At 43.0% G+C, this 18,628-nt stretch overlaps 1 protein-coding gene across 3 annotated transcripts in view; it reads right to left on the bottom strand.

Moving 5' to 3' along the window:
- Positions 1–185: 185 nt before the first annotated feature.
- LOC149322977 (rho GTPase-activating protein 4-like) overlaps positions 186–18,628 on the bottom strand; it is a 71,916-nt gene continuing 53,473 nt past the window's right edge. For 2 of the 3 annotated variants that reach the window (XM_089485716.1, XM_089485725.1), the window contains exons 13-23: positions 14,281–14,341; positions 14,009–14,086; positions 13,385–13,519; positions 10,054–10,159; positions 9,662–9,892; positions 7,997–8,073; positions 6,711–6,867; positions 3,488–3,574; positions 3,140–3,304; positions 1,451–1,544; positions 186–1,342 (exon numbers count right to left, since the gene is read on the bottom strand). In XM_089485716.1, coding sequence (XP_089341842.1) covers positions 1,118–1,342; positions 1,451–1,544; positions 3,140–3,304; positions 3,488–3,574; positions 6,711–6,867; positions 7,997–8,073; positions 9,662–9,892; positions 10,054–10,159; positions 13,385–13,519; positions 14,009–14,086; positions 14,281–14,341 — 1,416 coding nt within the window. In that variant the 3' untranslated portion in view covers positions 186–1,117. The remainder of the gene's footprint in view (positions 1,343–1,450; positions 1,545–3,139; positions 3,305–3,487; positions 3,575–6,710; positions 6,868–7,996; positions 8,074–9,661; positions 9,893–10,053; positions 10,160–13,384; positions 13,520–14,008; positions 14,087–14,280; positions 14,342–18,628) is intronic. The other variant, XM_089485733.1, reaches the window with a different exon arrangement.

Genomic DNA, 18,628 nt, shown 5'->3' with positions numbered 1-18,628 from the left:
CTGCAAAGATATGCTTAAGAGGTTTTGCTCAGTGCTTGATGAAAATTTTGGAAACCACAGGGATGACTTATGCAGGTTTTCAGTGGCCACAGGGTGGTATTTCAGTGCCTGTTTCAGATCCTTTCCCATTCACACTGACTAGCACAAGCAGAATAATTTATGAAAATTAAGAAAATCCACACACATTTGCCGAATCTGCATCATTTATACAGCCTTTTTCTGTGCTGAATTGTTAAGCCTAGGGTACACACAGCCTTGATCAATACTGAGCGGTTAATATCATTTAAAAAAGAATGGAGGAGGGAGGATGCACTGGACCTTGGATGTGGGGGAAAGAATTGGCACATGGATTCCCACCCTAACTATGCCCCCTTAACTTATTGCCCCAATGTAGGAGGGTGATGCGTGCAAGAATGGATGAGGGTGCACCAGGGAGGATGTGTGAGAAGAGACAAATGTGTAAAGCACCAAGGGGGACACTGCAATATTTGAAGCTGGAGAAGGGGAGGGAAGGAAAGCGGGGAGGAGAGCACAGCTGGTGAGGGCTTGTGTGAAGCATGTCAGGGAAAAGGACACACGTACAAGGGAGAGCAAGTCCTCCATGTCAACACCTGGCATCATAACCCACAAAACATTATTCCCGTCCCCCACAGCCAAAATTGGAACAGAAAAAATCCTGGTAGACCCACTCCCACCTCACCTCTTTCACATGCAAATCCAGGTGCAAACCATTTTGTAGCATAGATGGGATTAAAGAGGGTGGGCACGACCAGGGGAAAAAACCACCCCAATCCTTAACTCTGCCATATGTCTGAGCGCCCACCCAGCCTCCACAACATTTAAAACCTTCAGATTCATCTCCAGCGTGTGAGGACACTGGATCACAAATGCCTCCCCAACCCACCCTTAGACATCTGGCATGGAAATTAAAACTCCCAAAAAATTAGATCACCAACTTCCCCACCATCTTCACAAATCCTTTTGCAGCTGGGCAGGGAGAGAGACTTCTGCCCTGAGTTGGTCTTCAGTATATGACAAAGGAGGAGAGGAGAAGAAAAGATAATCACAGTATTGGGCAGGTCATGTTGGGGGCACCTTCCCTCACCCCAAGTCTGGCTCATTCTCCATTCCCCGAGGATTTGAAGACCCCTCTGCCCCTCAGGAGCACCCTGTTTGAAGAGGCATGCTTGCCAGGGGTGGCACTGCCCTTTTTGCCAATGGGGTTGCTCTTTGAAGGCTCGGGTGGCTCAGGGTGATTTAAGGGTTCATCAGCTCCTGTGTGCTTCAAACTAGTTTTTCCAAGAAGTTCCTTGAACACAGAATCCATATTCCTGGCAACCTCCTAGAAATGAAGTGAGAAGAAAGAACAGAGTAAGCCAGGGGGAAAACTGTAATAAATATTCAAAAGGATGATTAGTAGGAAGTAAGGGGAAAGTGGATAGCAACTTACCCGGTCTACTTCCACCCTTTTTTCTGTTGCCACCTGCTTCTCAGAGTTGTTGCTTCCCCATGACCGTGGGGAAATTTCACCCCACCGGTCTGGCCTGAGGAAGAGCAAACAGCACAGGAAAACTCATTGTCTCATGTAAGATGCACATTGCCTCTAAAACTTTATCAACAAAGTTCTTGCCTTCCTTTATCCTGATGTCTTCTCCTCTTCCCCCTACTCACTCTCTCTCTCTCTCTCTCTCTATATATATATATATATATATATATATATATGGATTTGTGTATCCTCTTACTCAAATGGTAAAAAGCTGAGGGCAGAAGTTACAAATTACATTTCCCCAAGAAGAGAATATGAAGGAAACACGGTATATCTTTATAATGTGGGAACAGCTGCTGTAAACATGCATTTATTACTGTCCCTAATTAAAGCCCAGTTCTTAGGACTATTCTTTATCTTTGGGTAAAACAACAATCAAGGTAATAACCTCTCCTTTCAGTCTATTCTTAATCCCCCTATTCCATACAAAATGTGATGCTGTTTATTCCCTTTGCTATTTTCCAGTGTTCTGACAGGCTTATTATGTCAGTAACAATCCTACTTAATATTTTTTGGTAACCTGCTTCCTTTTCTCCAAAATTCACCTCGGATTTTTTCAGAACCTTCCCAGACTCACTTTACTTCTGCCTCTGTTGGTGACCTGAATGTTCCTTAGCCCTGCCCTACTAGTACTGAATGTATTCCTGGGTCTTCTCATGACAATGAGATAGTAAAAGTGATTGTCCCATTTCAACTGCTTGAGGTTTGGGGTGGGGGGAGAGATATATTTTCAGAATGCTTGCCAACATGAACAAATAGGTATTTGGTTCTGCAGGGAAAAAGACTGCTCTGCTACTTTTCTTCTTCCAGGGTGTTTCTATTTTTAATCTGGGGAAGCATTTTTTAAAAAAAGAATAGCATTCTCCCCTCTATAATATACAATATCAGATACTTGCTTTACTACCTCAGGACTCTACAACCACATTCTGCTTAACAGCCCTGATTATTACCACAGCAGTTAGATCCCATGCTCCTCAGCTGATATCAGAGCAGTTGGAAAAGTGATAAACTTCCACATGTCTTCTGCTCTACCATGTCAGTAACTATACAATGCAGACACATTGAAAGAACTCCCCACTTTAATGTACAGTATGACCCCCATATCCATGAGACCAGAAACTGCAGTTTCACTTACCTGTATGTGAAAAAAAGGTGCCTCTATACATTTGAATGTCCTCCAGTGTGACTCCATGGTCAACATATAGCGGGCATTGACCACAGAATTGCAGTGGAAGGCTTCCAGATATCTAGAGATCACCTATCTAGGCATCTGGAGGCCCTCCAGCACAACCCTATGGTCAACTTCTGCCAGAAATATAGAATTTGCTATTAACCATGGTTTAATTTATCCACAGTAACCATGGGAATGAATCCCACAAGGATACAGGGGTCATACTGCATTGTTGCCCTTTAAGATTTCTTGTATCCCAATCAAATCTGTATTGTATAGTGGTTCTCCACCTTTTGCCCTCCAGATGTTTTGAACTAGCTCCTATAGTTCCTTTCCATGCTGGCCAGGGCTTCTAGAAGCCAGCTGAGATCCACTGCAGTAGTGAGCATTCACAATGACAAGGCCTTTTTCAGTGCTCTTACCTTTCAGTGGGGTGAAAGGTCCTGGTGTGAGTGGGTTGCAGGAGGGGGAAAGGAAGGCGGCCCCCATCCATGAAGGGTGATGCCAGCTTGCGGATGGGACTGTTCCCACCACCACTACTGCCACGCTGGCGACCCCCGCCACCTGCATCCGAATTCATCCGCAGCCTGAGAAGAAGAAGAAAGAGAAGAGGATCTGCTTATAATGTTGACCCAGCCCCACGGTGCCCAGGCATAGTCATCTCTGGGGTGGAATGCAACAGTTCATACAGGTGCCGTCATCCTCCACCACGCAGCGCTGAGATGCTGCCACTTCTTGGGAATAGGTCTACCTGCCACACCGTCTCCTACCTGCTGGCGGGTTCAGGGAGCAGCTCATCCACAGAGGATCCCGTGTCAATCTCTAACCTGGAACTCCGGGGGCTAGACTGTTTCTCGCTGCCAGGGTAAGCGACAGGGGGAAATAGAAACTTGTTAAAAAGGTGGGAGGCAGTTTCCTCCCTAGCTAGTCTAAGGCATTTCCCAACTGTTGCCTTTCTGGAGGTCCTGAGAGCATGGACATCCTGGGACACCACTGACCACACACATTTCTCTCATAGGCACAACCATTCAGCACAGATGCATATCTCCCTAGTCCTGTGGCCTTGATTTTTCAACCTCCACGTTCCTTTGTAAAAATCCTAAGAAGTCATGATGCATGAGTTCCTACCTCTAAAGGCCACTGTTCCCTGTATCCCTTTATTTCTATTATCAGTTTAAAATATCCACCAATTTTTCTCCTAAGACACAGCCTACCTAAAACACCAGCAGAGCACTGGTGCATACCCTAAAAAGCCCTACACACTTTGAGACCTGGAAAATTAGAGGAAGTGTTTTTCCCCATCTCAGCCACTAGTACACTAAAATTTTCCTCCTCAAACAGGCTCATCTTCTAAAGTGAGGCAGAGAGGTCTAGAGAGAGGGCATCTTCAAGTTATGTGGTGCCTCAGTGGTGGAACTATCAAGCCAGAGAGACTCTCTTGCTGTCAAAACTGGTACCAGCCACTGCAACTGTTTTTAGCAGTGCCCTTCTGTACTATACTATTTTCAGAGGAGAAATTCACATCTTTGAATTCTTTCCTACGTAAAAGTACTTTGCAAGTAGAAGCCTAGCACAGTAGAAGAAATATTTTAGCTGCCTAGCCTTCCCTCTGCTGTTCTAGTTTGGTACTTGCAGGGAGCTTCTGAAAATATCATCCTACACCCACAACCAATACTGACACAGACCAATCCAGCACCTGAGATTTCTGTTTCATTTTATCAAACAGGTGGGACAGGCTTGACCCAGCCCCACTTTCCTGCTCTACAAAGACATTAAAAGCTGCTTCCTATAACAACATCAACAGGATCCTTAAAGAGACAGAAGCACTTCAACTCAGAACTGGTTTAAACTGTGGTCTGGGGAAGAATGTAAACCTGTGCTACAGAAAGAAGAAAAACATTTTGACACATGAAGCACAGCAGCAAATGATACCTGCTATCCACCCACATTCAAGTGCCCTGAACCCAAAGCCATACCAGTTATTTTACATGAGATAGAAAATCCCACAAACACCTCTCCCCATCTCTGGCAACCAAACACAACCATCACGCATTAAGTAGATAATAATTTGCTGCCTGTTCATCACATCCAAAATCTGCTGCCTGAGACGGCTGCTTCCACCCACTACTGTTTTCTTACAGGCCCAAGTCCAACTTTGGACTTAGCAAAATGCTGCATGCCCCTCCCATTCTGCAGTTGTTGGGAATAGAGTCTGTGGTCTCCATCTTGCAATAAGGATCTTTCCATCCTGTGGGTAGGACAAAGCCTGGCTTTGGTGCTGTGGAAGGAGCCCAGGAGCATTCCTGCTTAGAGGATCTAGATATTTTGCAATATCTCTCATCCCAAGCATTCCACAGAAAACCATGTGAACTGCAGCCCAATGCGAGTCAGTCTGTGTCAGCCCAGTTCCAGAGCCCTAAACCTTGCATTCAACCTTTTTAGCAGAAGAAATTAAGAAAAGTAACTTCATTTAAAAAGAAAAACATTTCCCCACACAAATAGAAGATATAAGTGCTGCAAACACATGCCTAAACTAACTGAATGCTATCTGAAAAGAATGAGTAGCAGTGAGGAAAAACTCATGACATTTTGCTCCCTGTGGCAAAGGTCAGGATGGACAACTTTCCAGTACCTCATTCCTTATATATTAATTAATTAACATGCCACCTTTCTCCCAACACAGGATTAGAAACTGACTGGACTGGCAGCTGAACCCAGCATCAGCACTAGGAACCAGATGATGACCTCCACTGTATATGTGGGCCAGTAGGCTAGTTTAGGAGGCAAACGGAAGACCATGCGGTATTAAAATCTGTGTCTTACTACACACAGTCTCTGCTGTCTGAGGTGATTGCCTTGCTCTGCCCAACAAAGGGCCAGCCCTATGTACAGTACAAATAATGAACAAATCTATCCCCAAAGGTTAAGACAGAAAGATTAAGGGGCTCTTCAGACCGGCCATTAAGGCTGGCCTGGGGGCGGAGTCAGGGTGTCGCATCCACATGACACATGCACCGACTCCACCCCCAGGGCACCGTGACACCGCGTGCCACTCCACGCGCAGTGTTACAGTGCTCCTCCAGCACGATGTCTGCACAATGCAGTGCTGAAGGAGTGCCGTATAGCCACAGTGTCGCGGCTACTGGACCCTTTCCAGGGCACAAAAAGGAGCTGTTTTTTGCGGCTCCTTTTCACACTCTGAAAAGGCTAGATCGGGGCCACAGTATGCAGTTGTCGCGGCCCCAATCTGGCTGAAGAAGGGGCAGCTGGAGGATCTCAGAGGGTGAGATTTTCCTCATCTAACTGAAATAGAGCTGTAGGTAAACTGTGTTTTCAATGTACTATCATGATAGCCATTAGGTATGCAAAAGGCAATTGGCCATAAGTAATAAACTTGACTTGACAGCCATTAGGTCTAAATATATCTTATCTTAAATGCACTGCTTGAAGAAATGCAAGGATTTCAGTTAAAATCAAGGACGGAATATCAGGTTACGAATCACAGTGCAAGGGGAGATTGATCTTTTTCCATTCCCACCATGATCCTATGCCTTCACCTTCTGTAGCAAACAGCAGTAGTACAAAAACTCTCACTGGTGCCACTGGAAGTAATAGTAGCAGTAGCAATAGTAGTAGTAGTAGAAAATATATTTTGCTATTACTATTCTGTTGTTCGTGAGAAGGAGGGATCTTTCAGGATCACAGGAGGGCAGGGAAGCATTAAGCCTCCCCTTCCAATGTAATATTTCAAGATCAGGTGGCCCTGAACTCTGGTTTCACTACAAACACATTTTAAATGACTATGTAGTGAGAAGAGTCTTTCATTTCCATAGCACAGAAGACTCACTGCTGTGGCTGCTTCACCAACTATCTTGATGCTTCTACTTCTGTGGCGTATTACAGTAAACTTAGCTTTACAGGTTAAGAGGATGGAAGTCTTTCTGCACCCCCAAGGGAGAGCACCAGGTCTTCCCTGCAAGGTGTGCCACTCACCTGTCAGGCAAGACAATGGGAGGCACTAGTCCCCGGTTGCCGCCACGCTCACCTCGCCGCCAGCCAACGGGAGCTGCTCGCTGCTGTGGCACAAACCGCTCCTCATGTTGAGCCATGGAGCCAGAGCGGGGCAGAGCCTCAGACTGGGAATCACACTCTGAGAGGGCAAGAAAGTGCAAGACTGGGAGGTCAATGTGTCCCACCCACACTCCAAGCCCAGAAGACCTCTCCAGAACCAAACCAGACAAACCCAGAGAAAAGGGTGGCCAAACCTGAAATTATAGGCTCTATCTAATGGCACTTACCACCTTGTCAAGATAGTTGCAGATGACCTTAGTAAACTTAATCCAGGTTGTAGCACTGCAGTTCTTATTGGCAGAGATGAACTAATGAAGTTTGGACACTTGCATACAAGGTGGATCAGAGGAAGCCACCTTATGCAGAGTCAGAATCAGGAAATAAATCAGTAAAAACTTATATTTAGTAAACAGATTTAAAATATTAGCTTATAACAAATCCACATGGAAAGTAAATGATCTGTAATGAATGCATGATCCATCTAGTTTTGTAGTAACACGGAAGGGGAAGTACTATAGTTGTGAAAGTCAGTTCAGAATAAAACTCTGCACAGGTAGAAGAGTGATCCCCATTAGTGTAAATGAGCCAACACTTGAATGAAGTGTTTGCATCAATGGTCATCAGTCTTCTATCTGCCAAACTGGTCTTCATATGCATAGTACTAGGCCTTTAATGTTATTACAAAACTATATAGATCATGTTATTACAAAAGGGTATGGATTAACATAGTTCATTAGCTTTCTCTATGGATTTGTTGTAAATTGCTCTCTCTAATTTGTATCAGTTTTACTGATGTATTTTCTGATTGTGTTGGTTTGCTGATTGTCCGTCTTATGAGTCAGCTCTTGTATTTCTTTTCTCTTATCGTATGCTGAGTGAGACCACTGCTCCATCCAACCCAATATTGGCAGCAGCTCTCCAGGGTTTCTGGCAGGATTCCTTCCCATCCCTACCTGGAGATGCCAGGGATTGAACCTGGGTTCTTCTGCATGCAAACATTTCCTCTATCACTGAGCTACAAAGTGGGCAAAGGAGAACATTGCTACATTTTTAAACAGGAGCCTGAGGTTTATTTGAACAGCCTACAGTAAGATGCAGTAAGATGCAGAGGGGAAGCAAAATTAGTTTCCAACAAAAACAGTAACTTAGTTTGGACCAGGCTAGTTAATCTCCACAGCCCATGACTCACCACCATCACCATCACTCACCATCTTCACTAGCTGGAGTTTCAGGGGTCCCCTCTGTCTCAGGTTCCTCTGCTGTGGTTTCCAGTGGCAAGACATCACTATGGGTAACAAGAAGTGACACAAAGGAGTTTATCAGACAAGGGAATCGGAAGTACAGAGGGTCCTCGCCTTACGCGGGGATCCGTTCCGGATCCCTCCGCGTAAGGCGAATTCCGCCTATGCTCAAGCCCCATTGTAAACAATGGGGCTTGTGCACGGCGGCGCGGTGGCGCACAGGGCGCAACGGGCGCGCGCGCCCATTCAATTGAATGGGGCGCGTCGCCCCGCGCGCGCCCTGCGGCTTGAGCGTGCATGCTCAAGCCGTGTAAAGCGCGCCCGTGTATGACGCGGGTGCGCTGTATAATCCAATGGCAATCTGAACGCAATCATGGGGTTTAAAGTTATTGCGTGATAGACTACCACACGCAATTTCGGGCAATGGGAAGTCAGTCCGAATGCAATCAAGGGGTTTCACATTATTGCGTGAGAGGTGATCACACGCAATTTCGGGCAATGGGAAGCTATTTTTGGGCAATAGGAAGTCAGTTCAAATGCAATTCGAATTTATGTAAATTCGCTGAATTAGTGAATTCATGAGAATGCATTCTGGCCCCACTTTCTTTTCATTCAAAATTAAGAGAAATTCCTGCAGTGTGATAAACTCCAAAGAGAGATTAAAACCATTTCCTTGAAGGACACTTTCAAACAGGATTGAAAGTTTATAAAATTAGAGACCACATAGTACTATGAGCAAATCTCTCTCTCTCATACACGCACACCACTCACTCACACACAGAGGATGGCATCCTGTTAGTGGCAAACATAGGCAAACATCAACCTTACACTTGTGTTTATTTCCTTCTGCTTGATGCAGAGGTTGTTATTGTCTTACACCACTCCACACCAACCAAAGTTGCCCCACCCAAACGTAAAGTAAAGCTCCTTTAGACTCCATCAAAGCTGTTCTGTGCTTGGTGAAGAGTGAAGATCAGATAAGCATCAGGCTATGTCCCTATAGCCAGACATGAAATCATTACACCATCCACTGAGACCTCTGGATAGGGCTGCCATAATTGTCCACTTTTACCAGGGACAAAATGTAGGACAAATTCAAGACCAAACTGTAGGGCAACTGCAGGACAAAACTCAGCTCAAAATGTAGGACATTTAAGGTCCACCATTTTTCTTCAATGTCCTACATTTTGGGCTGAGTTTTGTCCTGCAGTTGTCCTACAGTTTGGTCTTGAATTTGTTCCACATTTTGTCCCTGGTAAAAGTGGACAATTATGGCAACCCTACCTCTGGAGGACCCTAGTGGACCTCGGGAAATTATATAATGAATGAATGAATGAGACTTTATTTATATACCGCCGTTCCTTCGATCACGGCGGTTTACAACATAATCATTTACTCTGTGGCTATGTCTATGCTTCTCTCATCCTGCCCACTCTCCACTAGGCACAGAATGGCAGTAAGGGAGCTGCAATGAGTCCCCAATAAATCCAAGGAGTGTTGAACTTTCAGCTATAGTGTAGTTTCACATGATGAACCTATACTACACAGCCATATATAATATGGGCCAGACACTCTGCTACCTCACCTTCAAACTGTTCCCCCTCCCCCCATTTGCAGACACTCCTTTCATACCAGTACTCCTCTTCAGCCAATGCCATGACCTTCTCATACTGGGGGCCGGACAGTTGACTGGCTCCAGGGAAGATGGCTTCATGGTGCACAATCAGGCACTTCACAACCTCATTGATGTGGGGCTGCACCGACACGGCATCCTGGCCTGCAGGTACTGTCATGAGGGTAGGGCCAAAGCACACAGCTAGGTTATGGGGGTCCATCATGTTCTCATCACTGTACTGAGAAAGACTGTGGAGAGAAGATGCAAGAGATGTGGAGAAGGAACAGCATCCCTCTGCACCACAGGAAGTTGTCTGCATAGAAACCTGATGAATGGACCCCCAGCTAGGAGGGTGACGGAGAAGTGCAAGGCAAGAAAAAAGCTTCCCAGTCAATGCCAAAATACTCACTGGTTGAGGAAGGCAAAGAGGTACCGGAGAACCACCAGAACCGCAGACGGGAGCTGGGATATGAGGGCTCGGAGGTGGGAGATGCGCTCAGCTGAAGACTCCAGTTCTGGGAAGCAACAGGATAGAGCATACATGAGAAGTTCAGAAGTGTCTGCATATTGGACCAGCAATTACAACATATGTTTTCACCCACCAGCACACAACCTATTAAACCAAGAGCTGCTGGCTAAGGGTTCTGGGAGGTGTAGTCCAAAAACATGACTTTTCCAGGCACAGGTGAAGTTCCACATTTGGGCATTAGCATTCATTAACTTCCCTGAGCCCCAAATATAACAACAACAGCTTAATTTCTTGATTCTTCATCTTTCTCTCCCTGATTTTTTTTCATTTCTCCACGGAGCACTAAATATTTTAGGTCATTATCCTTTATAACTTTATAAAATGTTTCCATTATTAATCCATCCACATCACTGTCTCTAGTAATTTTCGATTGCACCTAATTAAGGATCTGATCAGCTCAAAAGCTTCCATCACAACTTGGTCTTTCTCCTCTCTCCCTTATACTTTTCAGTTCCTCAACAGAACACAAGTGTCGAGTTTAGACTGTAAGTGGTACTAGGGCCAGGGATCTTTTTGTTTGTTTATGCTTGCTCTTTTGTAAAGTAGTTCTGTACATACACATGGCAGCTTCATAAAGCCATCTGACTCCTTCCCTCAGTTGGTGAAAGGAAGGTGCCATGTGCAAACACATTTGGGAGCCTAAAGAGCTGGGGAGAAAAGAAAAGGGGCATTTCTTGTTGGCTGACGTTACTCTGTCCTTGCAGAAATACAGGGGGAGATGATCAAACTCTCCTCTCTGCATTCACTCACATAGGAAAAGAGCTGTGCATGTACAGTGTTACTCATTTCCCTTCAGCATGCAGAGAAGAGGTGGGGAGGGAACTGGGCTTCGGGGAATCTTTACCCCATAAAGCATGTCCTCCAGGCACAGGTCCCAATTCCACCCTCTGTCTCACTCCAGGTCGATTCAACAGAGAGAAAGAGACTGCCTCTTTGCCAATGCAAGGATGTTGGGTCAGAAAACTGACTTCAGAGAATATGGTGGCACACAAAACTATCAAAAACACATACTCAAGAGGACCCATTCAGAAGCAAAGAGAATCTTTTGACTGCTCCAGATGCTTGACATTGATGAGATTGTGACACCCTGGTTATACAGTAGCTCCATTCTTCTTCCATTTCTCAGCTTATGAGAAGTCCTCAAACTAATCAACATCATAAATTGTTGATGCTGTTGTGTGCCTTCAAGTAATTTCCAACTTACGGCAACCCTAAAGCAAACCTAGCATAGGGTTTTCTTGGCAAGTTTCTTCAGAGGGGGGTTGCCATTGCCATCCTCTGAGGTGGAGAGAGTGTGACTTGCCCAAGAGCATCCAGTGGGTTTACATGGCCAAGCCAGGATTCGAGTCCTGATCTCCAGAGTCATAGTCCAACACTCAAACCACTACACCACACTGGCTCTACATAATATCATAAATACATATATTTAAAAACTTACCACTGCTGCCCAGTGAAAATAGAATAATCCACAATCACAGTAGATGCAAGTTCTGAAATACTTTGACACCAGAGATTTCACAATCAGATCATCACTACACAGTGGATCAGTTTCAAAGTAATACCTGACTCCTAGCAAACTATGGGCAGCCATGAAAGAATTAGAGAAGATCATAATATGTAAAAGCATAACTCTGAACACTAAAGAGATGATAATCCAAGCCACTGTATTCCCCATCACCATGTACAGATGTGAGAGTTGGTCAGTGAAAAAAGCCAGTAGAAAGAAAATCATTTGAGATGTGATCCTAAAGAAGAGTACTGAGCATACCATGAACAAACAAATGGGTTCTAAAAGAAATCAGGCCCAAACTATCCCTGCAAGCCAGAATGACTAAATTGAGACTGTCATACCTTGGCCACATAATAAGAAAAATAAATCATTTGAAAAGACAACAATGTTTGGAAAGGCAGTAGTAACAGAGGAAGACCACATGCCAGTTTACTCTTTCAGGGAGGACATCGTGCTGGGCCTGCAGGACCTGACCAGAGAGGTTGAGGACAGTGGTTTTTGGAGATGTCTCACCCTACAGGGTAACCATTAGTCAAAGTCAACTTTAGGGCAGTTAACAACAACAACAACAACAACAACAACAACAACAACAAGCATGCAGTGCCTTCTGCTGGCCAGGGGGAGGAATTCAGAGAGGGGAACACCAAAACTTTTGAACAGTATAAGAGAGGAGAGTAGCTAGGTTTGCCAGAGTGAAGTCTGGAGAAGGCTCCTGTACCTGTAATAGTTGTGTAGAAGAGAATATTTAAGCATGTATGGCTTGTTATATGATTGCATAACAAGCAACACCAGTTGAAATTCCCTCTTCTATACAAACATTACAGGTACAGGATCCTTCTCCAGATTTCACTGCAGCACCCCTACTGTGTACCCAGGCATCTTTCTGATTATTTTGCTGAATGATAATGTTGCCAGTCACTCTGGTTCTTAATGAATTGCTTTTACTGGATTATTTTATTCATTTTATCTATTTTTATTAAAATGCTTTTTCAAACTTGCCTGCCTGGGCACTTGCCTTTTCTTTGTTACAGTCCTTCAAAAAGAATGGCTGTTTATAAACATGTACAACACCACCGGACATCTGTGTGCATTTTGTGTATATTATTTTGAACAACATTTAAATCAGTTGTGCAACCATTTGGACTATGAGTGGTGTTTCCAGCTTACAAGCCAAGAATTATACAATACATTTCAACACCATTTCCATATATTTACATTTGTATAACAATGGTTAAAATAATAAGCCACACACTGACTGTAACTGTGCAAAATTATTTAATAGTTTTCCAAGAATTAACTGACCTCCTTTCTGTAAATAGCATGAGGCCTTCTTTTTACATTTCTAGCAAATGAATTATTTAAATTGGGAATGGCTGAGTGGTGTCCAGGAGGCCAGATGTGACCCACAAACCATTTTATCTGGCCACTCGCCAATTTTAACCTCTTGCAAGCAAAAATTGATCTTTCAAATGTTGAAAGAAAAAGATAGATTCTTAAAAATTATCTTTCTTTGTTTTTTAAAGAAATACCTTTGCTACCTCCAAACCGCTGAATGCATAAGTTCTGCAACATAAAGCCAAGAGAACATACTTTTATTTATACACACTGAAGTGAACTCACACTAATATCTGCAGGAAGGGAGCATAAATGAACACGAAAGATCAAACATAGAGAGTTATACACACACAAACACACACTTACGGGCTGTTGCCAGCAGGTCAGGTACAATATCACAAGGAAAGAGAGGTTTCTCCAGTCCCCGAAAATATAATTTCAGTACTCCAGCTACTGAATCTAGGTCATGTTGTGTAAAGCCATCTGCTAGGGGGTCTTCACCTGGTAGAGAGGAACAAGTCATTACAATCATTTTTTCCTCACCCATACAAGCTCACAGGGCCTTCTTGGACATGTACCATTGCAAGATATGGGCAGCCCAACTGAAACTACTGAGCCTGTGAAGCAGTTTGACATAGGAGCAGAAGCAGTGAAGAACAGGCAGTTCAAACCCTTCCTGAGATTGAATCTTCCTGAACAGTTCTGCACAGATCACCAGCTTCAAGCCTAACCTACCTCACAGGATGGCAATTGTGAACTAGTTATTTGGAGGGGGGGCAATTATACATACTGTAATTCATTGAAAGATGGTGATGGTGATGGTGGTGATCAAGCTCGCATGAAATGACAGGCTGTTTAACCTAGAAGGACTCCCTGCCTCACAATAATCCCAAGTGATGCGGGGCCCAGCTGTATTTAGGAATGCAAAAAGGCATTCTCCTCCTTCTCTGTACACCCTGTTAGCTATAACTATCACCCCCACATACTTACCTTTCTCAAAGGCATTCCGGATCTCCGCTACCTGTGCTTGGGACCCCGGTACCCTAAAAATACCTTCATGCTGAAGTCCTGGAAAGAGAGGAAAGAAACAGGCAATACTATGTTACATTTTCTTGCAAGGAAACAGAATTTCTTCGCTTACTTCTCTGACTGACTCACAGCTACAGCACAAGACAGAGATCCTTTTGAAAGTTGCAAACCTACCCATTCCCCAAAGGAAGAGTATTTGAAAAGGGTGGTAAGGGGGTTAGCCCAGGTCTTACCATGAAGGTTGATGAAGCGGATACAACTCTCCACCACGAGAGGGACAGCCTGGCCGGAGCTCTGGAGTTATGGGAAGGAAAGCAAAAAGTCACAGTGCAGCATCCTCACACTATACCCAGGACTATGCATATGCTGCTACTGCCCAGGGGCACCCAATTGGCACCCAAGTGCCCAGGGGCACTGAATAAAGAATTGGGTACAGAAGTCATCTTTCTGATAATCTTAGCATTCCCTTTTTCAAAAAGAAGTTACTGGTTTTACTGTATTGACTGTGCTTTTTGCTTCAGCTGGTGCAGTGTAAGCTAGACGCATGATTTCCTCTCAGCCATGAATTCATAGCTCATTTCATTGAATTCAGTCCTCTCTCCACAATACAGTGAGAAGGGGGGAATAATGCTGTCTTATTCTACAGAGCTGCTGTAAGGATTAATGTAATAGCTAAGAAGTAAAACTTCAAAAATGTTGTGTTGTTGTTGTTGTTGACTTGTATTTCTATGATATACATCAGGGGTGGCAACTAACCAATGTCTGGGGGATGCACACATCTCCTCACCAAACTTTGAAGGGATTTACCACTCCCACTTCCACATTAAAAAAATATTTAAAAAATATTTTCACTCAAAGTGCTCCCCATATGCAAGAGGGAACGTAAAGAAAGCAATTTTGCCATGTATCTAACCTTGTGGGGTGGTTTAGACTCAGGAGAGCCCTATTTTAAACTATAAAGTAAAGCAGAATTGGTGTCTCCTGGGCCTAAAACAGCACAGGAGGGGAGAACATTTCAAAATTGCCTGTGATTTCCTCTAGAAGGCACTTATTGTTATGCTTCTTCAGTTAACTCTGGGTGAATCTACACTGCAGAAATAATGCAGTTTAATACCACTTTAACTGTCATGGCTCGCTCCTCCCTTATTTATTTATGGCATTTATATCCCGTCTTTCTCTCAAATGGGAATCAAAGCGGCTTACAATAACTTAAAAAGATAAAACTAAAACATTACAAAAGTTAAGATATACAGTAATTAAACAATACTAATATTAAAACATAAGTTAAAAGCAGCATAGCTAAACCCATTTTACAAATAAAACTTATTAAAACATTAAAACAGTTCCCTCTTTCCTTCCCTCCCTCAATTTCTCTCTCTTCTTTTCCGTATCACTATTGCTTCTGGTTATATACTAAAGTTTTCTGGGATTTTACAAAAAGTGTTTCCTGGAAACAAAAGCAGGATGAACATGTACCTTATAATCAATAATCTACTTTTCACATCAACATTAGGTCCCTGAAAAAAATGACTACTGGTGCAGTGGTAAGAGAGGCACAGGCAAGAACTTGACTGTTCCTAATTACCGTATATTGGCTATAGCCGCACTGCAGAAACAATCCAGTTTGACACCACTTTCACTGCCATGGGTCAATGCTACGGAATATTGGGAATTGCAGTTTTGTTAGACATTTTGCTTTCTCTGTCAGAGAGCTATGGTGCCCCAAGAAACTACAATTCCTAGAATTCCATAACACTGAGCCATGGGTCTTAAAGTGGTGTCAAATGGGATTATTTCCAGGGCTGCGCTGTAGGAGTAAAGAGTAAAGGAGTAAGAGGTTTTTACAGGAGTAGGAATAAAGAGTAACAAAACATATTTGTTACTCCTTATTCCTGTTTTCCCCAGCCCTGAATATTTCTGCAGTGCGGATGCAGCTTTATTTACTAAGGCCAGATGTAATCCTTTAGCTTCAGAATTACTTTATGGTAGATGTGCTGGGCTACCCCTCTCTTTGAGATTTTGCCCTTGAGGTTGAAACTATGTCACATATTTTATTTTTATTATTTTGCATTTTTTTATGATCAAGATCACAAGATCACAAATGGTTGATGTCTCCTCTATTAAGCCATCTACCTGGCCAACTGGATACGTTTTATGTTCTATTAGAAGATAGATATTCCTGTCCTTAGCAATTAAGATTAGAGAAAGAAAACTCCAAAAATTAACCAGAGTATCTAAAAGGTTTTTATTGAATACAGTGGGCCCTTGTTATCTGCTAGGGTTTGGTTCCAGGATCACCCTCGGGATACAAAAATCCATGGATATTCAAGTCCCATTAAATACAGTGGCATAGTCAAATTGGTGTCCCTTATATAACTTGACAAAATGAAGGTTTGGTTTTTGAAACTGATATTTTCTTGGGAGTATTTTCAAGGCATGCACAGTTGAATCCATGAATAAAGAATCCATGGATATAAAGGGCCAACTGTATGTCAATTTTATCGTGTTTATGGAATGTTAAATTGTATACTATTTGATACTGTACAATTTTGTTTGTTGTTTGTTTGTATTGATGAGTCTATGGACTGTAATAAATACTATTAATTTTGTATTATTCAAAAACAATAACTGTATGAATAAGTGGTGTACTTTATTAATAACGAGTGAAGGAGCTTTAATGAATTTAATAATATTTAATAACACATTCATTTTAGTTTCAGCTAATTTTTATACATACGAAACACATCTTAAATCTATTTTAATTCTTTACAAAAAACACTATAATATATACAAAGCTTTTTAAAAATGCAGCATATGGCAACAAAAATGTGGCCCCCATGGATCCCTAAGGCAGGTGCCCAACCGTGGGCTAGATTTTTCTTAGCCTAAACTATCTTTATTCAAAGTTAAAAAGCAAGGCAGAAAGAGAGACAACTCCAGACATCATCACCATAGGCTCCTAAGAGAAATATTGGGATATAAATGGAGATATTCAGTCACTCCAATTGCCAGTGATTTGAGAGTGCAGTTTCAGTGCCCCTGTAACTATTCCCTGCTTTCTATACTTATCAAGATTAGGGGGAGCCAACAAAATTAATCATTCAAATGGAACATAATTTTCCTTAATGTTCACAATTTAAACAGTCTGCAGAACTCAGGCTGCTGCCACACTGCAGAGTTAATGCAGTTCGACACTTTATCTGTTATGCTTCCATCCTATGGAATCCTGGGATCTGTAGTTTGTTGTGGCACCAGAGCTCTATAACAGAGAAGTCTAAATCTCTCACAAAACTACAAATCTAAGAATTCCATAGCACTGAGCTATGGCAGTTATAGCAGATCAAACTGCATTAATTCTGCAATGTAGATACAGCCCCAGTTTTACTTTATATACTTTTTTTATGGCAAGGTACCTCTCTCACAGGGTTTTCTTGGCAGATTTGTTCAAAGAAGATTTGTCATTGCCTACCCCTCAGGCTGAGAGAGTGTGACTTGCCTAAGGTCACTCAGTGGGCTTCATGGCTGAGTTGGAAATCGAACCCTGGTTTCCAGAGTTGCAGTCCAACAGACAAACCACTACGCTATGATGGCTCTCATGTCCTACTTAAGGAAATTCCTGGCTCTATCCAGAATCTTATTTGTAATAATGAAAACAAATTAGAGCAACATGGTGCTCCCTTCCAATTATCACAATGTCCCTCTCTTCTGCAACCCATACAGCAATAAAGAAGCCGGGGGTACACTGAAGAGAAAATATGGGCTATCCTAGATAAACAGGCATCATGCTCATGCCCATGTGCAGAGAATAAATGCCATGCAAGCATAAGCTGGATCTTCCATTCACATGCAAATCTCCTGTCCTCTTCATTCACTACACCTGGATACCTCTGAATGATTACGAAGAGACTTCACCATCATAATCATATTACTACTGATGTGGGACAAAGCCACAGTACTGAGACTCAGAAATTCCACAAGATGGTGCTAGCATGAATACAATTTTCTTACACTAGAAGGCATGGGAATGAACTCTGTTGCTGTTCTCATGTGCCTTCACGTTGGCTCCAACCTATGGTGACCCTTTCATAGGGTTTTCTCAGCAAGATTGGTTCAAAGGGAGTTTTCCTTCCTCTGAGATTGAGAACGTGTAACTTGCCCAAGATGGCTTTCCATGGTTGAGCAAAAATTCACACTCTGGTCTCTCAGAGTCTTAATCCATCACTCAAACCACTACGCTATGCTGGCCCAACAACCAAAACATAAGGAAGGATTTCTTAATTGTAAGAGTTGTTCAACAATGAAACAGACTGCCTCAGAAGGTGGTGGACTCTGGGGGTCTTTAAACAGAGATTGGGTGGTCACTTTTTGGTAGAGCTTTAGTTATGCCTTCTGGCACTTGAGGGATCAGATGGACCTTGTAATCCAACAATCTACAATCTCACTCTCCCCCTAGTCTGCTCAAATACCAAAGTGGCTAAGACTCTCACTTGATTACAGTACTGTTATTTGGAGCACATCACAGTAGTGGGGAAATCTGTTTTGTCCAAACTATGTCACTCAAGGACTAAGCGTGAAAATGTA

This window comes from Sceloporus occidentalis, unplaced genomic scaffold (genome assembly GCF_023333645.1).
Source record: "Sceloporus occidentalis isolate IW3139 unplaced genomic scaffold, rSceOcc1.0.p SCAF_1, whole genome shotgun sequence".
In the NCBI taxonomy this organism is placed as follows: domain Eukaryota; kingdom Metazoa; phylum Chordata; class Lepidosauria; order Squamata; family Phrynosomatidae; genus Sceloporus; species Sceloporus occidentalis.
Note: the sequence above shows the minus strand (reverse complement) of the source record. Positions and strands in the feature narration are given on the sequence as shown.